The sequence below is a fragment of the Anguilla anguilla genome, chromosome 13 (assembly GCF_013347855.1).
Source record: "Anguilla anguilla isolate fAngAng1 chromosome 13, fAngAng1.pri, whole genome shotgun sequence".
Taxonomy (NCBI): Eukaryota; Metazoa; Chordata; class Actinopteri; order Anguilliformes; family Anguillidae; genus Anguilla; species Anguilla anguilla.
Window position 1 is genome coordinate 21,056,094 of NC_049213.1, and position 23,148 is coordinate 21,079,241.

Consider the following 23,148-nt stretch of genomic DNA (forward strand, 5'->3'; position numbering starts at 1 on the left):
TGTGCCTGTCATTAAGGACAAAGCTGGTAAAATAAACAGCCAATTATAGACCTATTGCCCTAGCCAGCATTCTTTCTAGTGTTGGAGAGAATATTGCTGAACAGACTACAATTGTACATTCTCACCACTGATAACCAATTTGGCTATAAAAGTAAACATGGCACAGATATGTGTATTTTTTCTTTAAAGGAAATAGTAGACAAATACAGAAGCCAAAATTCTACCATGTTTATGTGTTTTATAGATGCCTCAAAGGCATTCGATCGAATAAATCATGAGAAATTATTTTATAAAATGTGCCATAGAGGTGTACCCAAGTATATACTCAGAATCTTCGTTCTCTGGTATGCACAGCAGACTATGCAGGTTAAATGGGGCAACGCTGTATCTACTCCCTTTCATGTTAGTAATGGAGTCTGGCAGGGTGGGATTTTATCCCCTTTTCTTTTCAGTATGTACATGGATGATTTATCGAAGCAGCTGAATAGGTGCAAAACCGGCTGTATTGTTGCAAATATTGTCATTAATCACCTTATGTATGCAGATGTTTTGGTTGTTTGCAGTTCATATAGTGCTGGTCTACAACAGTTATTAAAGATATGTTCCCAGTATGGTGAATAATTTGACATCAAATATAATGCCAAAAAGAGTAATATTATGACTGTTAGATCTAAAGAGGACAGGAAATCAGTATTCCCTGGTTTTTTCCTGAGTGATAATGCTCTTAAGGTGTGTAATGAGATTAAATACCTTGGCCACTGTATCACAGATGATTTACCAGATGACAGAGATAATTATCGACAATGTCGCAAATTGTATGCACAAGCTAACATGCTGACACGTAAATTTCATATGTGCACAGTCAATGTCAAATCCTCATTGTTTGGAGCCTTCGGTATGCCCCTGTATACAGCTCACCTGTGGTGTATTTACAGAAAAAGCAGTATGCAGAGACTTAAATTGGCATATAAATTGGCGGTTGTTACTTCATGTGCCAAGATCTCACAGTGCTAGTCAGATGTTTGTTAATATTGGAGTACCTACCTGTCAAGCAGTAATAAGAAACCTTATGTACAAATGTATGTGTCGTCTGGTTGAGTCAGAGAATAGCATTATTGAGGTTCTAACCAAGCCTGTGATGAGTTGTACTAGATTTTCATCAAATATGTGGAGGCACTGGCACGAGTCTTTATGTAGGCCTAAACTTTTAGATGGGTCATAAATGTAACCTCTATCAATGATTTTTATCTATGCTTTTGTATGTGTAACTTATTCCCCACCCCATCCTTTTTTTTACTCGTGCTATGGACCTTTTTTTCAAGATGAGTCTTGATTAAAGTTGAAATGAAAATGAAATGAAATAATGGGGATTCACAGAAAATATTAGCCACCCTGGCCTTCGCTATTGATGCCATGTAAATTACAAGAGAAACCGGTTGGTTTTAATGTGATAGCGACTCTGGAATCTAATCCAGACCGTTAATGATAATGACGCCGGAAAGGTAGAACTAGTATGTGAGTAAAGAGTTCGTGACTCAAATACCCGTCACTTCCATCTGCTCCATCATGTGAGCAGCTCTGCTGTAACTCCATCTGAATCCTGTGAAATGTTCAGCGCGGCGCTGCTGTTATATACGTTTCTATTTTTAGAAATAACGAGTTAACTTATTTTTAAACGACGTGAGATCATAGCAAGGCGAGTTGCTGCCCCGCTTGCTGGAACTGCGCACGCTAGGGCGGGCCTTTCGATGCCGAGTAGGAATTGTATGTGGTAAAAGCAGTATTCAGAGCGGTCAGTGCTGATATAGTCACTTTGTGCTCTTTCTTTGTAACGAGCGTCGACTGTATATCCAGTCCTCCGCTCACGTTTTCTATTACTACAGTCCCACAGCGCCATTATCCATAACAAGTCTATATTTGCTTATTCAATGACTTTTGAATGGAGGTGCTGAGCGGGGTGTTCTAAAAGCATATTTTAGTTATTATGAGTGATAACGCTTATATTAAGGCAGTGAATGTTTCCTAGATCTACACTGGCAACGAGTGTAACGAAAAATACTAGACACACATAAAAACCCCACACACGTTCTATCCAGGCTATAAGCTCTGTAACGTTTACTGGGTGCCATAACATTTCATAGAAACCTGAAATAACTGCTGGTCCCATCCAGGCCACCGCTTTTAACAGTTTCTGGTGGCGCACAACTCGTCGCACTCCTGTGATGTACTGCATAGTTCGTATATTCCATGGAGGGTGCCTGCACTGAATACCCCATTGATGTTGGCTGGTTGTGGAGAGCCAGTCCCGATCGGGTGGAAAATGGGCCATTCCCCATGTGCAGTGCCAGCCATAGCCTTTGAGGGGCCATAAGCAGGATTTGATATTCTTTAGATTGACCAACATCATAAATTCTATATATGCATATATTAGAATAATTAGGGGCCCCCTGGTGGTCGAAGAGCTCTAAGCATCCGCTTATTGAGCCAAGCTGGCTCTGGCTGTGTGGTAGGTTTCCAGTGTATAAGTAGGGCTTGTCAGAAGGAACTTACTGGCAATATCCTGTGTTTCCTATTAATGTGGGTATTTGTAACCGGGAATGATGCAGAGAGTGGGCTGAACAGTCTGCAGGATGAGGTATGTGGTGAACTATCTGGACTTTTCCCATAATCCTCTGGGTTATCTTCAGTTTTCAGAATTTTGGCAGACTGATGTAGGGAAGAACACAGAACTAAATGAGTGCTGTTGACTGTTTCTGTGGTTATGCACTCTGTACACTTTATTTCTCAGCTTTAGAGCATTTGCAATGAATGGGTTCATTCTTTCACAGGTTGGTTCAGCCAATAATTTAGGTTAGTCAGGAAGACCCTGACATTTTAACTTCAACATGATTATTATTTTTTTTATAAACAGGTTTTTATTAGAAACATTAACAAAGAGTAGAAAACACACAAATCATAGGGCAGGGGCATACAAAGGGGTGGGGGTGAGGACTAATCAACTACACACAATGAGCAAGGTTGTCAAAATATACAGAGCTTGACAAGCTCACAGCATCACTACTAGACCTGTTCCACCTCCCAAACCTCTCCAAAAACAAGTATACTACTTTTTGGACGCTTTACAAATCATTAATTTCAATTTAATTTGATTGTCTCAATTTTTTGATATTTTAGTTTGGTAAAAATCAATGGTATAGTGTTCTGGGGAACAGTTGGTCAGCTCCACCGTGCTGTCTCTACACACCTGGTGAAACACAGTGCAGCAGTCAGCCAATCAAATTCTTCATCTCACAAAGTGCATGCCTGCAGTTACTATAAGCCAATACATAGCACATCAGAGAACATTTCTTTGGTTTTACTGTAAACATACCGCAGTGCTAGGCATTTACACCCCCCCCCCCCCACCCATGATTTGCCTGCTTGTAACGTGAAGGTGAATGAAATCCATACATTGTGTGTGTTTAAATTTCAAAGCTTCCCCAGTCAGATAACAAGGCATTAAAAGTGAACAAACACTGCATTTAATTTTGTTTTTTAACAAAAGCTTAATTGTGACCAAATGCTAAATCCCAAGCCTGGCAAGAAATAAAATTCACCAAATAAATGCTTTTCATTGGTAGCTTGCCTCATTAATATATGATGTCATTAAAGTGCCACATGATGGAGTTCTCCCTGGTAGTGGGATAGCCCATAAAGACTCAAAGCTGCTGTATTCTAACAGGCATCTGATATGCCCCCTTATTTGTGATTTTCATATTTACAAGTGGACACACCCACTTCCTTTATGGGGTCTGCAAGGTTTAATTTTTCAAAACCCATACACACTTCTGTTCTTTAAATTATTATTTTTAATTTCTCAGGCAGTATTGATCATGATGCCAAGGTTCTGCTCCTTGGCTGACCACTGATCTGTGGTTATTGTTGCTGAGGAGAATGAAAAGCAAGCGCATGTACCAATACAAGAAGAGGGAGGAGCAAGAGCTGCAAGAAAATACGGGGGAGGTTGCTGAAAATAGTGATTTCACTCTCTTCTGTTCCTGGAAAACACAGATTCTTTAGAAATACCAGATTCTTAACTCTGTGTTCTTAACACTGAAAGTTCTGTCCCTCTGGCTTGGAAACTGTGGCAGTGCTGTCATGCCCGTGGCCACACCCCTTAACTCCTATGAACTCCTATTAAGCAGCAGTAACTCCTATCACCAGCAGAAACTGTTGTAGTTATGCAGTGGAGAAGAGTGAAGGAACATTTGTGGTGAGCATCTGGTGTTTCTAAATAATCTTGGTAAATGTGACACGGGATGAGAGATCAGGGGTGAGGGCTCACTGGTGCTTCTTTGGTGGGGTGCGGGTGCGGGCGATGAGCACAGGTAATAGGGCCAGTGCAGTGAGGGCTATAGCCAACAGGGGGCGGTAGAACAGCCAGCCGGCTGCAATGGTGAGGAGTGAGAGGGAGCAGGAGACACAGAGAGCGAAGATCTTCAGCCCCAAATTCACAAGCTCTCTGAGGACAGGAACCCAGTCCACTGTAACATACAAACATATCATTACATACACAGATTCAACTGTAACGAACGAATACATAATTAACTACGACCTATTCCACAGTAACATACAGAGACATCATTACATACACCCATTCAACTGTAATGTACAAATACATAATTAACTACAACCTATTCCACTGTAACATACAGAGACATCATTACATACACCCATTCAACTGTAAAGTACAAATACATCATCATCTACAACATATTCCACTGTGACATACAAACTAGGGATGCAACGATCCGATACTAGTTATCAGTATTGGCCAATATTGACCTAAAATGCTGAATTGAATATTGGTGACAGTGACTATTTATCCGATCCGATCCAGAGATGTAGTTTGCCATAAACGTGTGTGATGCGACCGACGGCAATAGAGTACCGCACACTTGTAGAATGTGACCACCACCAAGTGTGGAGGGTTTGTAAAGTATACTTCAGTGACTAAACAAACTCATCATTACTTATTCCACTAGCTGACAGATCTTCAGCACATTTTAGGAAAGAAATTATATGAAATTTCTGCCTATTTTACCTGAGAAAACACACCCCTCAGAAATTACATTTAACACAAAAAAGAAACTGTGCCTATGCCCTTAATTCATAAGTGTATGTTTACACAATGTGCAGTAAGAGGGCAATGCATCTTGTGTATCGTGTCATCTGTATCTTACCATGTGTGTGGGTAAACAGGATCATTTTAGCTCAATATAATGCAGGGTCATTCAAAGTTGAGGACAGATTTTCTAGGCGGAAGACAATGCTGATTTGCTCTGCTCTTACCCAGAGTGTAGAATATCCTCATGGTCAGACTGATCCCCAGGAACATGAGCCCCCAGCCTGCAGCTCTGAGAGCCCAGAGACGCCTGGTGTTCACCTGATGTTCCCGCTCAAACACCTCCTACAGCAGGTAAAGCACCTCCAACAGTAGGTATAGTGCATACACAACACCTCCTATAACAGGTATGGCCCTGAAGGGGCGACATAGCTCAGGAGGTAAGACCGATTGTCTGGCAGTCGGAGGGTTGCCGGTTCAAACCCCACCCTGGGCGTGTCGAAGTGTCCTTGAGCAAGACACCTAACCCCTAATCCCTAACTGCTCTGGCGAATGAGAGGCATCAATTGTAAAGCGCTTTGGATAAAAGCGCTATATAAATGCAGTCCATTTACCATTTACCATTTACCATTTACATGACACCTCCTGAAAAAGGTTTTGCACACACATAACACTTCCTACAACAGGTAGGGCACAAACACCTATTACAACAGGCATAGCACATACATAACATGTCCTACAACAGGTATAGCGCATACATAACACCTCCTGAAAAAGGTTTAACACACACATAACACTTCCTACAACAGGTATACAGCATACATAACACCTACTGTACAACAGTTAGAATTCAGAGAAGTTTCAACAAAACAGTTTGCTAACCAAAATGTACAAGAATATAAAATAATTATTTTGTTCTCGATATTGGAAAAAATAGCTATTTCTTTTACAGTCGTTTCATAATCTGCAGGAAATTTATGGGCATCTTTTCTTTTAAAAGGGATAAAGTAATTCAACTAAGTATTTGACCCTGGTTTTGAACACCACACACACATACAGTACATACACATGTACACACACATGCACACACATACCTCGGCAGACAGTTCTTCCAAATACAGAATCTCCAGCTTTTCTCCAGACTTGGTTTTAAAGGACATCAGTTGTTCACCCCTCTGCATCGCAACCACACTGACCTGCAGAGACCACAGATTGACCAAATAACCTAATCACTACACACTGATCTGCAGAGACCACAGATTGACCAAATAACCTAATCACTACACACTGACCTCAGACTTTCCTGCTGGACAATTTGCAGAACGTCAATACTCACCACCTGAGCAGGTCTTGGGTATGATCCCTCACCACTCATTCCCGCGTAGTAAAAAGACACTCTTACATCCCCTACCTGAGAATCCAAAGCAAATCTATTAGTCTGTGCATGCCATACAGAACTCTGTCACAGACTGCACATATAGAGCAAACTCTGTCACAGACTGCACATATAGAGCAAACTATGTCACAGACTGCACATACAGAACAATGTATGTGTGGAGTGTAAGTGTGTACTGACCTCTGGCAGGTTGGGGTGTGGAGTGTGTGTGTGTGTGTGTGTGTGTGTGTGTATAAGTGTGTACTGACATCTGGCAAGTTGGGGTCTGGAGTGTGTGTGTGTGTAAGTGTGTACTGACTTCTGGCCGGTTGGGGTGTGGAGTGTGTGTGTGCGTGTGTGTATAAGTGTGTACTGACATCTGGCAAGTTGGGGTCTGGAGTGTGTGTGTGTGTAAGTGTGTACTGACTTCTGGCAAGTTGGGGTCTGGAGTGTGTGTGTGTATAAGCGTGTACTGACCTCTGGCCGGTTGGGGTGTGGAATGTGTGTGTGTCTGTGTATATGGCCAGTTGGGGTGTGGAGTGTGTGTGTGTGTGTGTGTGTGTGTGTGTGTGTGTGTATAAGTGTGTACTGACCTCTGGTCGGTTGGGGTGTGGAGTATGGTAAAAGAAGTCTCCATCCACTGTGATGAAGGAATCAGGGTCAGGTGAGGGCACAGTCAAACTCAGCCTCTCAAAGTTGTCAATCTTCTCCACCAAGCCTGAGGGACCAGACAATTATAGAAACACATACACTAAAAAAACATAAACACACATTCTACCACAAACAAACTGATACACACAGTGGAAACCCTCATACCGCACATTCACTTACACTAAAACACACAATCTCTTAGACACACACTTTCACAAAGTTGCACTGTAGGGAAGCTCAAAGCCTACCATTGGACAGAGAGAATCGTCCCACCCAGACATCAGGAGCAACCACAGTTACACTCTCCACTGCCATCGCACTGCAACAGGGGTGTACAAAACATTTGTTACCTTTAAATTCATGTTGCAGACACTACAGTTTTCACATTCTATGCATTTTTTAAGGAGAGCAGACACTGTACTCTCCTGACATATTTTTGTTTTTATTCAAACAGGGGGAGAAAGAAAGTGTACAGAAAGTGCCACGGTGGGGAATCAACCCCTTGCCTGTATGGGAGAGTTCACAGATCTAATGTTGGTCTCATGCCACCGTCTTTTTTGGGACAAGGAAATGGAGGGAATAAAAACATCTCATTTTGTTGCGTGTGGGGACTACACAGATTTCCCATAACCCCTGGGATATGATGTAAATAACATCCCGCTCTGATTACAGTACTAAGCCACAGTGTCAGTACGCATTTCCGAGTCCATGCGCTAAAGTTGAGCGTGGGCCTGGTTAAAAGCACTTCAAACTGTATTGTGGGCTTCAGAATTTCTCTGGAGTAGGGGCAGGACTGAGTTTGCACCAGTGACCCACTGTTCATCTGACATTTTCAAACATCACTCAGGCCCTAATGTTCCCTGAGTGAAGGGGGGGAAAAGGTCCAGTCTTGACTGAGAGGTCACCAAGCGCTGATGCTACCTTTGTGGCAAAGGGCAAGGGGAATGCATTTGAGAAGAAAGATTCCGAGCTGGGATGGCACTTAAATAGCCACCGTATACAAATTTGGCCACAAAGAACATCTTTACTCTGACTAGCCATCAAGATGGCACCGTGTAGATCTTTTCAGTCTTGGGATTGTATTAATTCAATTTCCAAATGCAGCTTAAAATGAAGTTAATAAAGAAACAGAACTGCTTTCTCTCTTTATGTGGCTGCCTAAGCAGGCTCATCATAGCTGACTGGTTATACAATGCATTCACCAAATTATTTCCCTTAAAGCTGACTTGCCTAATTTCCCCCTAAAAGCTGATACATAATTATTTGCATTTCTAACTCACCTACATTCCTCACACTCAGCTACTTCTCAGTGCAAATGCTTGGGTAAATAAGGTTAATAAATGAACAGCAGCATGAAGATGTTAATATAGAGAATGTTACCTGGGGTTAATGTGCCCAATCTCTTTGTCAAAGTTCCTGCTACTGACGATGTCTGACCTCCACTCTGTACCTGAGCAAGAGGGAGAGGAGCGATCAGTGTGTGTGCTCACTGTAGAAATATGCTGTCTCACGCAGTCTCACTGTGCTTGTGTGTGAAGGTTTAAATCTGTAGGGTACTTGTATGTGTGTGTGTGTGTGTGTGTGTATACCCCCTGTAGGAGTATGTTGTCCTCTTAAATTGTGTGTCTGCATGTGTGTGTGTGTGTGTGTGTGTGAATGTGTGTACACATTACATACTGTAGGAGTATGTTGTCTCAGTCTTCGTCTGTCCATCCTCCTCATAGTCTCTGTACGAGAGGAAAACAATCAAGGTTCAGTGAGGAGGATGGACATGCTGTGCTATCTCATTGGTCTCTGTCCTTGTAGTTCCTCCCACCTGCTCTCCTGGTGCTCCACCCACTGGTACATTTCCACCTGCCTCTTCAGTTTGACTGCATGCACTGCCACTCTGTAGTTTGGGTCATGCAGGGGCTAGAAAGGGAAGCACAGTGGTGTGTTTTGTGAGGGTGTTTGCATACAAGTGTGTCCACAAAAATGAGAGAGTATGTATGAGAGACGAAGTGAGATGGTATATGTATATGTTTGTCTATGCTTGAGGAAGAGGAGGAGCATGTAAGGATGATAGAAACAGGGTGATGTAACTACTAGGAGCAGTGAAAAGGTGGTGTTGGATGCTGTACCTGGGCAGTGCGCAGGGGGGCAGACAGATGTATTAGGTGGTTATTATTCTGGACTTCTGGAGCAAAAGAAGGTTCCAAGGACACCACCAGTGACAGACCCTCATCCAAAGAAGCAGCGACACGTATCGCCCTGCCCTATAGGGGGCAACACTCCTTACAAATCACACAAACAGACCCTTACAGGTGGCAACACTCTCGACTACTTACAGGCACACAGAGGGCAACCCTCAAAACATGCAAAAACATCACTCTGCCCTGTAGGGGGTGACACTACATTAAAAACAAAAGACACAAACTGCTCTTCACATCAAGGGTAACTGCAGGGCAGTTCGAGTTAGTTGTACCTCATTGGTGAAAAGCACGTAAAATGACAGCAGGAATAAAGAGACTCCCACAAGCATTCCTCCAGACGTCTCGCTGAGGCGCTCCAGGAACCCGGGCTTTGATTGGCTGCTGACACGCGTATGCGTGTCCCTGATCTGTGGGCAGAATGTAAACTAAAGTAAAGAGAGCAGTCATGGAAAAACACTGTCACTTGACCAAAATATGTGTGAATTAGTTTGAGAAAATTCTGTATTGTCACGCCCCATATACATAAATGTATAATGGTTCATCATTGGTTCTGTCTATAATAGTCTTTTAAACATATCCACAAGTTACTACAACGAACATGGCCAAAATCACGGGACCAATGGATTCCTTTTAATAATGAAGTAGCTTTGGATTCCAACCTTGTACTCTTATTGAAATGGTTCATTATTGTTTTACAAAAATACGAAGAAAAACTGCAGCATTAGCGGTATCGGAACTGCTCAAATGAATATCAGCCAGATCTCCTTTTGATATTTTTAATTTACTTAAAGGTCATGCTCAGGCCGGTTAAAACGTGCACATTATTATTTCAGTGTAAGATTATTTAAACGAGTTGCAGTGCAGTTGGTATGATTTCGTTTACTGTAACGTTAATGATGATAACCTTAAAAATGTCACCATGAACCAGATTTATTCTGCAGCTATTTTTGTGTGAATTACACATTCTAGACATTCAAAGAATGTTCGATTGTTCGGACCTAGTTAGGCAGTAATTTGCAACGCCTGCAGCTGCATAGGGTTAGCTAACCCACAACTCCCCAGGTATTAAATTAACTTAGACTAATTATGTTTTCGCTATGGTGGAACGCTGGATTCGATTAGCTAGATAGTCTGTGGACGTCATTTTTCATTTTCACATTTGTGTTCATTTATAACCAAGAGTGGAAACTTCTTACCGTACCGGTTCCGACATACTTTCACTATTTCCACACCCACTCTGCTTTTTGCAAGAAGTCCTTTGGGAGATGAACTGGAAATACTATTAATGCAGTTACTAAACTCGCGGCTGATTATATAATTATTCGATCATCTCGTAACCACTAGGACGCTGAACAAATGCACGTTAGGTTTTTAAACTGTAGAACAGTACAGGACACTCAACTACCCTAAACTGCAATCCTGGAAATGTCATATAAATCAGAAGTTGTTAGGATCTTGCAGGAAGTTGACGCCTGTATCGTGCTATGATTTGATAGGGTGAATGGACATCAGCTGGTTCTTCAGAGGCTTTTTGGGAAATGTAGTTATTGTTGAGGTCCAGCTGTACTTGAGGATACTGCCTTGAGTACGTTGTACCAGGGTTTTAATGTGACCACTTTTTTTTGGAATTGTTGCCCTCTGAAATGATTTAGATTTTTCTTGGCGTGTTTCTATATTATTCTTCAATATAGAAATACGAAAGCTGAAAGTCTCTTGGTGTATGGCAAGGTGCCACAGGATATGATGGTTTTTGTGTTCACCTTAAAATCAGCAATCCAAAGTACACCCAAGAAACAAGTAATAAGATGTCTGTTAACTGTTCGGACATTATCTTGATGTGACTTCTACTAACTGCAATTTGCTCTGTAACTCACCACAACCTACCCCCCATCCCCCCCCCCCCCCCCCCCTTTAAACACAGCTTTTGTGGCTGAGTGAGGAAACCCCCACCTTGGCTCTCTCTCTCTCTCTCACTCACTCTCTCTCTCTCTCTCTCTCTCTCTCACACACGCACACACACACACACACAGATGCATCAGATTCTATAAACTCATCTTCTGTGATTGACATTTGAGAGGATTATGTGCTATGGGGCAGATGCGCTTGCATGATCCACTGGAGACGGAGACGTGAGGGACTAGCACGCACATGCATGAACTCGCACACTCATACAGGCACTTTTCTATTCACATACTCATAGACACACTTGGAGGATTGGCTGCCCCCTGCCAGTTACAGAAGAACTACTTCTCCCTCAGAAACAGGACCTTTACTCCGGGGAAGAGCCAGCATGCAGGAGTATGATGTCATCGTTTTGGGCACAGGTCTGAAGGTGAGAGTGGCCTTTGTGTCTATATGATGAATTCCATATATATATATATATACAGTCTATACCTGTCCTCACCCATGTATGCCAGGCTATACCTCTGCCATCTCTCTGTACTATTACTAATTTTCCTCAAATGCTTGCCAACACTAACTGAAACAGTTTAAAGACCGTTTAATACAGGAAACGTATCAATTGTGTGAATGCACTGTTCATTTAAAGTGCTTATTTCATGCTCCTCTGTAAATTTTGTTAATAGTGTCAATTAATGATTTGACCAAATGTTGTATTGTGTTAATGCAGCTATACAAATTTATGTACAGTAACCTTGTTTTCTGAGGGTATGGGTTCATTTTGTAAATCAGTTTTGATTAAATGAGACGATGAAGAATGAAACATCCTTGGATATTTGCTGCAATAATGGGTTATGATGGTGGTGTGTGTGCGTGCGTGTTTGCGTGCGTGTGTGTGTATGTGTGTGTGTGTGTGTGTGTGTGTATGTAAAAGTGTAAAAGGGAATAGGGCAAGGTTCTGAACTTGTGGCTCTGATGATCCCACTCACTGGATCAAGTGGCTGTAAGCAGGATTATCTGTCTGACATTCACACCTCCTCCTGTGATAATGAAAATTTGGCAGTCCTAGTGCCTGTCCTGAGGAGTATGTTATATAGGTGATCAGAAAAAAGCATAGGGCAAACTTTTCTTAAATGTTTTTTTTCATTCAAATCAAATATGAAATTGGTCTTGTATAAAATGTATATCATACATTTCTCTGTCTTTCAGGAATGCATTCTTTCAGGGATAATGTCAGTGAGTGGTAAAAAAGTCCTTCACATTGACCGGAACCCATACTATGGAGGGGAGAGCGCCTCTGTCTCCCCACTGGAAGAGGTATTACTATATATCACCTAAAAATAAAGTTGTGTGGCTGTCAAACATTTTATTTAGACAGACTTTATTAGACCTGGGTATGTGAGATGGTTGTTTGTTGGGTTTGTACAGTCGTCTGTGTTGTATGTGCAGTTGATTGAATGCTGTATCTATGTAGTTAGTTGTGTGTTGATTGTGTGCAGTTGTCTGTGTGTTGTATCTATGTAGGTAGCTGTGTGTTGATTGTGTGCAGTTGTCTGTGTGTTGTACGTTTATGAATGTGTTGAATACATTGTCCTCTCTCTCTCTAGCTGTATAAGAAATTCCACGTATCAGGTCCTCCTAATACTATGGGTCATGGACGTGACTGGAACGTGGACCTTATTCCCAAATTCTTGCTGGCCAATGGTGAGGAAACTGTGTGAATTGGGGCATACTGTGAAGTCTATAATATCAGTTTGTGCATCTACGTTTGGTCATGTGTCTCTGTCCGTGAGACACTTTGGATAAAGAGTGTGTAAGTAATGAGTTGCAGTATGTGTGATAATTAATTTGTTTGCACTGTATGAAATTTCACATGTGTAGGCATGTGTATGTTGCAGGGTGTGTAACTGTGTCTACATACGGTATGTGTGCGTGTATACTGTGTGTAAATAAGTCCACAGTGAGTAACTTTTCATCTCTATTTGTGAGTATGTTGTTGGGTGTGTAACTGTATGTGCATGTGTGCTTGTGTGTGTGTTGCAGGGGAGTTAGTGAAGATGCTACTGTACACAGGGGTGACTCGGTATTTGGACTTTAAGGTGGTGGAGGATAGTTTTGTGTACCATGCAGGACGAGTCCACAAGGTCCCATCAACAGAGGCTGAGGCCCAGGCATCAGGTGACATCCGTCACTCTCCCCCCGTCTATCACTCCTGTAACTCTCACCTCTCAATAACATCTTACTCCATCATATCCCAGCATGTAACCTGTGTATCTTCCCTCTGTCAGATCTGATGGGCATGTTTGACAAGCGTAGATTCCGTAAGTTGCTACATTTTGTGCTGAACTATGAGGAGAGCAGCCCAGGAACTCACCATGACATGGAGCCCAAACGCACCAGCACCAGGGAGCTTTTCCGCCACTATGACCTTGGGCCAGATGTCATTGAATTCACAGGACATGCCCTGGCTCTGCACCAAAATGATGAGTCAGTAGCAACCACTTCTACTACCACTGCTGCTGCTACTACTACTATTACTAATCATTTTATTACCACTGATACTACTATTACTGATACTGCTACATCTACAACCATTACTACAGCTACTGCACTACTTCTACTAGTTTTTTGTATTAGCACTACTACAGAGATTTTCTCTATATAGCTCCCCACTTACTGTGAGCAATAGTCTCCAAATAAATCTCCTCCAATATAGAACAGTGGTATTTTACTTCACTAGCTCTGTTGCCCACTGCTGTGTGCCATCTGTCAGTGCTGGAGCAGTGCAAACGTATGAACACATTGTTTTCCTTCATTGTTTTGCTATTCAGAAAAGAGATAAAATCTGGTCGGACCTAGCCACTTTCACATTCACAATAGGAGTAACAACCATGGTTTTAATGTGGTACAATACAATGAAAAAGAATCACACCACTGGCACTTCTGTTCTACTGTGACAATTAGATCTACATCTACTACTATTTTACTCTCACAGAAATATACATACAAGGTAACTCCACGGTTACTCCCTGATTAATGCAATGTCTCCATGGTAACTTGTATCGATGTGCGTCTGCAGGTACTTGGATCAGCCTTTCCACCAGACGATTAAACGCATCAGACTGTACATAGAGTCTCTGGCTCGCTTCAGTCACAGTCCATACCTCTACCCCATCTATGGCCTGGGGGAGCTGCCGCAGGGATTTGCACGGTAACAATACAGAGCATAGCCTCCTTTAGATATCTGCAGTCTGAAATACTACACAATATATTATCTCTCTTTCTCTCTCTCTCTCATACTCACTCAGTCACTCTCTCCCTCTCCTTGTCTCTCCCCATCTCTGAGTCTCTTGCTCACCCACTCTTTCAAGATCTCTCATATTCAAATTCAAGATTTTTTATTGGCAGAAAATACATTTGTAAAAATCTCCAAAGCATATCACATCACATCTAAACATTACCACAGATGAACATCAGTAAATGCCATAGAATTAGGACAACTGTAATAATAATAATAATAATAATAATAGTAATAATAATTTCTCTTCTTCAGACTCAGTGTAGAGTATGGGGGAGCCTACATGCTGAACCGTGCGGTGGAGGAGATAGTGATGCAGAACGGTAAAGTTGTTGGAGTGAAGTCTGAGGGACAGGTGAATCAGAAGATGGACACCCTTACCATTTACCCCCTTTTCGCCTGCTATCTCCTCCTATCTCCCTGTTCTTCATTTGTCCCCCCTCCCCTTTACTTAACCCTTGGGTCTTCCTACCTCGCTTGTTCTCTCTACCTCTCCCACTCCTTTCCTCTGTCTTACCCTCTTTCTTTCACTCCTTCCCCCTCCATCACCCGCTTTCTTTCTAATTCTTTCTCTCTTTCAGCTGTAATATCAGCTTCTCCATTTTCCCTTTCTATTTCCTCCATATCTCCCCTTTATCCTCTTTTCATTGCTCTTCCTTGTTATGTTACTTAGGTATTTCACTGTAAGCAGCTGATCTGTGACCCCAGCTATGTTCCCAATCGGGTGAAAAAAGTGAGCCGTGTCATTCGGGTTATCTGTTTACTCGACCATCCAATCAAATCTACTCATGATGCCAGCTCCTGTCAGATCATCATCCCTCAAACACAGCTCAACAGAAAGTCAGGTATTGTGTCACAGATCAACATGAATTATTACATGCGTTCACAGTGCAAGTTTGAAAACTGCTGAATTTTCTGCCAACCAGTCCAAGGCAATCGTGCACCTTGGCTCTATTTTTGGAAGTAGTCAAAAAATAGTTTATTTTGCTTCTTGGGAAAGTCTTTGGGACCTTTCTGCTATTATTCCCCTCTTTGTCTGTGCTTGGCAGCTGAGAGATTCACTCCCAGCAGTTGAGCGCCTCTCGAGTATCACAACACTAGCTATGTAATCCAGAATAGACCCCCCAAATGTAGCAATGTCGATTTAAAGTTATTACTGATTGAGTCTTTCTGTCTGTGTCCATTCCTATCAACTGCCACGCAGACGTCTACGTTTGTGTGGTGTCTTACGCCCACAATGTGACAGCTGAGGGGAAGTATGTTGCCATGGTGAGCACTACTGTGGAGACCAATAACCCTGAGAAAGAGGTGAAGCCAGGACTGGAGCTGCTGGAGCCCATTCTACAGAAGTGAGTACGACCGCATCCACAACACAAACAGAAACTAGAAATACTGCCTCACGGTTGTATGCCTCTGCCAACCAGTAGCCAGTTTGGATATAAAATGTCATCACTTCATCATTTTATCCTATTAGACATTTGTGTGAAACTTTGTCATAATTCACGTATGAATTCTTGAGTTATGGCCAAAACGTGTTTTGTGAGGTCACAGTGACCTTGACCTTTGACCACCAAAAGCTAATCAGTTCACCCTTGAGTCCAAGTGGACGTTTGTGCCAAATGTGCAGAAATTCCCTCAAGGCAAAAACGTGTTTTGTGAGGTCACAGTGACCTTGACCTTTGACCATCAAAATCTGATCAGTTCATCCTTGAGTCCAAGGGGACATTTGTGCCAAATTTGAAGACGTTCCCTCAAGGTGTTTCTGAGATATCGCGTTCACGAGAATCGGGACGGACGGACGGACAGACAACCCGAAAACATAATGCCTCCGGCCACGGCTGTGCCGTCGCGGAGGCATAAAAATCCACAAACACAACCTGAAAGTGTATTATGTGTTATAAGCTTTTTTCTGATGTGTTATCTAGGGACTGCACAGCAGGGAGTAATTCCCTAGTTTGTTTGTTTGTTTATTTAGATCCCCATTAGCTACTGTATTGTAGGGAACCATTTACTTACATTAACTCTGATTGGTCCACAGATTTGTCTCCATTGAGGACCTGTTTGTCCCCAGAGATGATGGGAGGTACAGCCAGGTGAGGACCGCGTTGTACTGGATGCAATGGTCAGATAAGGTTATAGCTAAGATAGATAGATAGTTTATTTGTCTTCAAGGAGGAAATTATTTTCCACAGTAGGTGCATACATAACACAAACAAGTAAGACATACAGAATTACACAAAATACAGGATGTCTTTGCTCCATTTCACCCATTCTAAATGGGGCCCAGAAGGAACACAACACAGTGTGTATATAGGTCTGTCTCTGTGATTTCTTTTTTGCACCATGCAATTTTGTATCAATAAAATATTTTTGCAAGTCATCCGAGCCCAACCGTATGTACAGTGTGCACAGTACCGTTTTTTTCTTTTTGCTATACATACCTGCAGCAACACTTATTGAGTGCAGAATTTCACCTTTCATTTTGTGTCTGTTGTTGCTCATTTAAATCGGTCTGCGCTCGACCCTCTGCCCACACATACAAGCTGATTTTACCTCGCCAACAGGGGGCACTGTGATCAGTGTGCAGTAGATTGTGAAGGTGCTTTGTTCAACACTAAGCCTCTATATATTTTTTTATATTTTATAAAGTGGGAACACAGCCGCTGATCGTGGTGATGTCATAAGAACACAACCGTCACACAGGTCTTTGGGTGTAAATACCACTCTGATCTAGCTGACTAACCATGAAATAATTAGGATTTATTTAAAATAGCACTGTCGCCTCACAGAAGGCCCTAGGTTTCTAATCTGTTCTCTCCGTGTCCGCGTGGCTTTCTTCCGGGTACTCCGGTTTCCTCCCACAGTCCAATGACATGCAGCTTAGGCTAATTGAAGACTCTAAATTGCCCATAGGTATGAGTGTGTGATTGAATGGTAGCCTGCCCAGGGTGTATTCCTGCCTCTCGCCCAATTCACGCTGGGATAGGCTCCAGCACCCCCCGCGCCCTGCCCAGGATAAGCGGGTATAGATAATGGATGGATGGATGTTTCATTTGTCAGGAGCTGGGTTTGGGTTGACAGCTGAGAGCTATGCGTTTCTCCTGCAGGTGTTTGTCTCCAAGTCATATGACGCTGCCACACACTTTACGGCAGAATGTGAGGACATCAAGGACATGTACCATCGCATTACTGGGTCAGAGTTCAACTTCAGCAGCCTGGAGAATAGTACCACATCAGAGAGGACTGAGTGACTGACACAAAGACCAACCCAGCACACACCCACCCTTTGATAGTAGGGAAATGAGAAACAGACCAACTCCCCTTCCACATCTCCCAGCATGCATTGTCTTCAGAGTGATGTACGATGGCAAATAACATTGTGGTTAAAGCAATAAAAAATTTCCATTAAATCAACTCCTGTGATTCCTGTGTGTGTGTGTGTGTGTGTGTGTGTGTGTGTGTGTGTGTGTGTGTGTGTGTGTGTGTGAAAAAGAGAGTCTATGATTGCATATGTGTGACACTGGGATTGCGTGTTTGTGTGAATGTGCATGAGAGAAATTAAAAATGACCGAGTTTCTCTACATGATAGAGCACAGAGTGTGAGATCCTAGATAAACACATGGAATAATAGATTAATGTTGGCTCGTATGAAAGTGCTTATCTCGAGAGGGATAGAGATGAAGGGACAGGGAGGATTAATTTGGTTTACTGAGTGAAGGACAGCCATGGCAACCTTGACTAGAAGGACACTAAACCTGGATTACACACAGGAGCTGTCATCTGGATTAACAAATGAACAAATGAACAAATGTGTGCACAGGTACACTCACACACAAGCATGACTGTCAGCGCAAGAAACTGCACTTAACTCAAGTCACTGTTGCATTATCTGCTCAATTTGCAGATAATCTTATTTACAGCTACTTACATAGCAGTGCACGCAACAAGGCCAGGCTATGCAAAACACCAGTATAGATACAGAATTGTCTGAAACACAATTAATTGGTCTCACTGCACAACCAGATACAGCTCTGCTTCATCATTCTCCAAGTGGTTCTGGAAAATACCTAAGCTAGCTTTGTAACTTCATCATTAGCGCATGTCCACACATATTTGAGACGAGTTGGCAAAACCAACATAGCTGTGTGCTTAACCATAGGATAAGAAACAACACACAAGCTGGCAAATCTGCTGGTAATTCACTGGATGGTTGGCTATGGAGTTATTCCTCGCCATATTATATTTATGCGATCTACACCAGTTCAGATCGGTAATAGTAACTATGTGGTCTAGCTATAGCCAGTGATGATTTGGGACCTTGCACTTCCAGGTTTTTACAGTGCCGTACTCGTGCATTTCCTCCGATCTTTTCTCCTGATTGGTCCCTCCATCTTCCTCTGTGGTGGCATTACAAAGAACAACAAAAAATGTTGAGGATGATGCTAAATAATTAGAAACAAAAATCCAGGAGCTTAGTAGCGCTTGATGGGGACCACAATCTTCAGGCACAGTGTTCAATCCAGTATGCAAGTGGGTATCGTTGCATTAAATCCACCCTGATTGGTGCATCATTTCTTCCCCGTCACATCATTTCCTGTATGGGGTGCTACTCCAGGGCTCTGCTGGGAGGGGGTGGAATGAGACCAGCTGCTGCAATTCGACGCTCACTTGACAGGAAGTTGAAGGTCGCACATGCGTTGGGCTGAGGCAAGGAGCACACACAGAATAAACATGACCCTCCCATCCTTAGGCAGCCCAGAACAGTAAACCAGCTTCTATGACACCTTTAATGCTATTTTCAAAAAATGTAAAATGATACTCTTTCAAATATACTAATACAATATTAATATATATAACCAGCTCCGGCAATATGAAGAAATGAACCATTCTAAAGGTCCAATATTAAGAAATCTAAACAAATGGGAGATGATAGAGAAGCAGACTGATCATGGAATAATGCCACCGAGGGGGTGGGTCCTTACCGTGTCCTGTACTTCCACAGCAATGCCCTTTCTGTTCATGAACTTTAAAACATTTGGGTCGATCCGCTCCACTCGTCCTCCTGTGCCCAAAACCAGCACCTCTGAGACAGAAAAGTGATATTACTTGCATTTTGCGATATCAAAACACTAAATTCTATTTAGCAACATAACACTCAACATGGTTCAAGGGTAATGAATGTGCAAAAAGTCTGCACACAAGTGATTAATTCAGTATCAAATCTGGCAAATAAAAAATGTCACACTACATTAGAGAGTAGCAAATCTCCTCTATTCAGAGAACCATGTCTCTGTGGTCCTGTGAGACACGGGCTCTGGCAGTACACCTAAAAATACTATAATAATAATCAAAATGGTTAGACACTGGAGAATGATTAAATCTAATAATGAACACAGATAAATCTGAACAATAAGCATGCTATTTTGATCTATTTGGGAACTTGTCAGGCTTTGTCCAGTAATGACAAAAAAAACATACCCTCTGAGTCAGTGTGTGAGGTCATCTTGCATAGCAAGATTTTACAGCCAAAAAAATCATGTGTACTGTTTTTGTGCATGTATACATGTACGTGTGTGCGCATGCTGTTTCTCACCGATACGGGGCTCCAGCATGTAGAACAGGGCCAAGCTTTCCACCGTGATATCCTTGTAGTTGCCCACCTGCAGGGTGAAACAGATCTTGTTGGCTTATAAGTGGGTACACATGCATTCTCTCTTCCTCCCTCCCTACCTCTTTCCTTCTCTCCATCTTTCCTTCATCTCTCTTCCTCTACTTCCTTACAAGTACTGCTACACCCCCCCCCTAAGCTCCCTAACTCACATTCCACTGCAGGATCGTGGGGGGCAGGAGTGCACAAGGCCCTATCACACTGTTTCCATCGATGTTGAACCCACGGGGACTGTAGCCATAGATCAAGACTCCACCTGACTCCTCCCTCTGCATGACAGACACTGTGGTGCGCTGGTATAGCTCATCATCGCTGGGGCCCAGTCTGTGGGTCCGTGTCATGGGGAGGCTGGAGGGTGTACAGGGAACACACAATATTATTTACACAAACTATCTATATAGTGCACTCGCGCACAGTGTTCTCAACTATCAGAAAATGTTAGTTCAATTATTCATCATATTAATAATAATTATTTAAACACAGTATATTTAAACACATCCATCCATCCATCCATCCATTATCTATACCCGCTCACGGAGGGTGCTCCAAATCCAATCCTGCTAATATGTGCACTGTGTAGTGTGAGTCTGTGTCGATGTAGAGGCTGAGTTCTGTACATGCACTTGTTTGGTTGGTTCCAGTGCTATCTTAAAGGCATGCCATTTGAATTTGTCTATTTATATGCATTTACACATACTGCATCCATTCATCCATCCATTATCTATACCCGCTTATCCTGAGCAGGGTTGCGGGTGGTGCTGGAGCCTATCCCAGCACGCATTGGGTGAGAGGCAGGAATACACCCTGGACAGGCCACCAATCCATCGCAGGGCACACACACCATTCACTCACACACTCATACCTATTTGCAATTTAGTCTCCAGTTAGCTTATCTGCATGTCCTTGGACTGTGGGAGGAAACCGACGTACCCGGAGGAAACCCATGCGGACATGGGGAGAACATGCAAGCTCCACACAAGAAAGGCCTCCAGCTGAGATTCTAACCCACGACCTTCTTGCTGTGAGGTGACAGTGCTACCCACTGCACAGCATTTACATATACAGCATTTACACACAATATTTATAAATAAGTACTGTGCTTTCACACAATATTGCGGTTCATATTTGAACACCTCAGGACATTCATCACGACCACTTGGGAACCCAATATTTAAACTTTCAAATAGCAGAAGATTAGGCACTCTGGTGGAGAAAGGCACCATCATCCACTGAATGCAAACCATAGAGAATAGTAGCCAGCTGGCCAGAAACACAAGAATGTAGAGAAAGTATGGGGTTAAGCAGCAGTACAGTCACAAGACAAAATTATTCAAGTATAGTTACTAAATAACAAGCTTCAAATATAATTCTTCAATCTAGACTGAACAAATCTACTTGTAGTGGACCAGAAAATCCAGAAATGAATGAAGGTAACTTGTGCAAGCATAAATAGCAGATAGGTTATTATAGGCGGTGAGTACAGACATGCATCTGCCATTATTCACCTAAATCCATTGCATTTAGGTAAAATATTTGTGATGCCTCATATATAAACAAGGGTGGCTGTACAGTAGTTAAAACCTAGCAGCCACAATTCCTAGGAGAAATGCATTATCTGAAGCTCATATGACTGAGACTGCAGACATTCTGAGGAACACATTCTAACCCCATTTTATTGAGTTAGAAACCTTTGCTTTTGCAGGACAACAAGACTTGTGGCGGCACATAGACTACAGTCAAGTACGTAACAAATCGGGCTGACCAATTCATCAGATTTATTCATGAAGACTCGAAAATATGATCAGTAACCAAATAATTTGATTATTAAATCATTTTTGGCACAACACTACAAAATAATTAATAAGAAACTGAAACTTTTATTGTGAAATTTAGCGCTCTAATGGTTACCAGAAGTCACTGCTTCACCACAGAGCTGCACGGTCCTTGTCAAAGGAGCGTCTGCGAGAATTTCCAAATTACATGTATGGTACTTATTTAGACTGTCAGATTACTTCAGTATTCGTGCTAAATCACATTCTGTGTTCTAGTAAACATTCATTTTAGCAGGCTAGCAAGGTATACCTGTGTTAGATGCCTACCGGAACTTCGATATTCACTAAATTATGACCTCTCCAAGCTAACTACTTTAGCAAAGCAAAGTAACAACTGGTGTTACTATAAATCAGCGAAAAAGAGTACCTTTATCGGTTTTTGTTTATATTATGTATGAAGATGATAATCAATACCTTAATAACAACGGAGAGCGTACTGAAGCTAATCGTAGGCCATGCGCGGTGCCTCTCAAGAACAGTCGAGTGCAGTTAGCCACAGCCATTATTGTGACAACTCGTAGTCGCTCTGTGTTCGATTACGTGGCCTGCATGTCGAAAAGGGCGTGCCCGCGTGTGTTGTTTTGCGTGCGCGTCCCCAGTTGATAAAGAGAAAGGATCCATAGATTGGAAATTACGTATATATTAGAGAATAATGAAAATAAAGATGACCCTAAATATGTTTTTACTATAACTTTTACTTTAACTGGACGTAGTCATGCCCTTAGAAAATCGAGAAAAATATCTCCAAGGAAAGGGCAGGTTTGCTGTATTATGCTGTTACACCTAAGTGAGGAAGGAAAGGAGGTTATATTAGGGCCCCAATTAGCAAACCATGTGAATTTTTTTTTTAGGATTGATAAAACACACGGGCAACACATATAAATAATATAATAGATGCATGTAAGAAAGTGCTAAATGTTACGAGATGTCTGATAGGAAAGGAATGGGGAGGAGATGGGATGCCAAAGAAGAAGAAAATGTATGTAGGCTTAATAAGATCAGAGATAGACTACAGAAGCATTATGTATGGCTCAGTAGCAGTAGTCTGTTGAACACCCTAGATGTAATTAAAAAACAGGCTCTTAGATTAACCTGTGGGGTAATGAAAACAACACCTGTGGCAGCAATA

At 42.2% G+C, this 23,148-nt stretch overlaps 3 protein-coding genes across 5 annotated transcripts; 1 reads left to right on the forward strand and 2 right to left on the reverse strand.

Annotated features, from left to right (window-relative positions):
* Positions 1-2,912: 2,912 nt before the first annotated feature.
* On the reverse strand, positions 2,913-10,798 carry LOC118210641 (transmembrane protein 43). 3 transcript variants are annotated; one of them, XM_035386978.1, is made up of 12 exons: positions 10,524-10,798; positions 9,595-9,729; positions 9,251-9,385; positions 8,947-9,041; positions 8,808-8,857; positions 8,511-8,580; positions 7,379-7,449; positions 7,073-7,197; positions 6,441-6,515; positions 6,199-6,300; positions 5,332-5,449; positions 2,913-4,523 (listed from the first exon to the last, which is right to left on the reverse strand). In XM_035386978.1, exons 1-12 carry the CDS (start codon positions 10,533-10,535, stop codon positions 4,321-4,323), a joined length of 1,191 nt encoding a protein of 396 aa, XP_035242869.1. In that variant the 5' UTR covers positions 10,536-10,798; the 3' UTR covers positions 2,913-4,320. The 3 variants fall into 3 exon arrangements, with proteins under 3 accessions (XP_035242869.1, XP_035242870.1, XP_035242871.1); XM_035386979.1 differs by having other exon boundaries at positions 10,519-10,798; XM_035386980.1 differs by lacking the exon at positions 9,251-9,385.
* Positions 10,799-11,523: 725 nt separating this feature from the next.
* On the forward strand, positions 11,524-17,770 carry zgc:112334 (uncharacterized protein LOC619199 homolog). The gene is made up of 11 exons (XM_035388578.1): positions 11,524-11,654; positions 12,431-12,538; positions 12,829-12,925; positions 13,265-13,399; positions 13,510-13,708; positions 14,301-14,432; positions 14,775-14,874; positions 15,193-15,364; positions 15,724-15,868; positions 16,558-16,612; positions 17,627-17,770. Exons 1-11 carry the CDS (start codon positions 11,613-11,615, stop codon positions 17,768-17,770), a joined length of 1,329 nt encoding a protein of 442 aa, XP_035244469.1. The 5' UTR covers positions 11,524-11,612.
* Positions 17,771-18,205: 435 nt separating this feature from the next.
* Positions 18,206-22,580, reverse strand: ndufaf3 (NADH:ubiquinone oxidoreductase complex assembly factor). Its single transcript, XM_035388399.1, has 5 exons — positions 22,434-22,580; positions 20,340-20,535; positions 20,113-20,179; positions 19,502-19,602; positions 18,206-19,221 (listed from the first exon to the last, which is right to left on the reverse strand). Exons 1-5 carry the CDS (start codon positions 22,520-22,522, stop codon positions 19,126-19,128), a joined length of 549 nt encoding a protein of 182 aa, XP_035244290.1. The 5' UTR covers positions 22,523-22,580; the 3' UTR covers positions 18,206-19,125.
* Between the last annotated feature and the right edge of the window lie 568 nt (positions 22,581-23,148).

Bases quoted from the DNA above. Each gene is read 5' to 3' on its own strand.
- zgc:112334 (XM_035388578.1), top strand. From the start codon at position 11,613: ATGCAGGAGTATGATGTCATCGTTTTGGGCACAGGTCTGAAG. The intron at 14,433-14,774 runs GTAACAATACAG...TCTCTTCTTCAG, and splicing joins CTGCCGCAGGGATTTGCACG to ACTCAGTGTAGAGTATGGGG. The intron at 14,875-15,192 runs GTGAATCAGAAG...TATGTTACTTAG, and splicing joins GAGTGAAGTCTGAGGGACAG to GTATTTCACTGTAAGCAGCT.
- LOC118210641 (XM_035386978.1), bottom strand. The intron at 6,301-6,440 runs GTGAGTATTGAC...TGGTCTCTGCAG, and splicing joins ACCCAAGACCTGCTCAGGTG to GTCAGTGTGGTTGCGATGCA. The intron at 5,450-6,198 runs GTATGTGTGTGC...TACCTGCTGTAG, and splicing joins TGGAAGAACTGTCTGCCGAG to GAGGTGTTTGAGCGGGAACA.
- ndufaf3 (XM_035388399.1), bottom strand. From the start codon at position 22,522: ATGGCTGTGGCTAACTGCACTCGACTGTTCTTGAGAGGCACCGCGCAT. The intron at 20,536-22,433 runs GTATTGATTATC...TACACCCTCCAG, and splicing joins CGCTCTCCGTTGTTATTAAG to CCTCCCCATGACACGGACCC. The intron at 19,222-19,501 runs GTAAGGACCCAC...TCCTTGCCTCAG, and splicing joins CTGTGGAAGTACAGGACACG to CCCAACGCATGTGCGACCTT.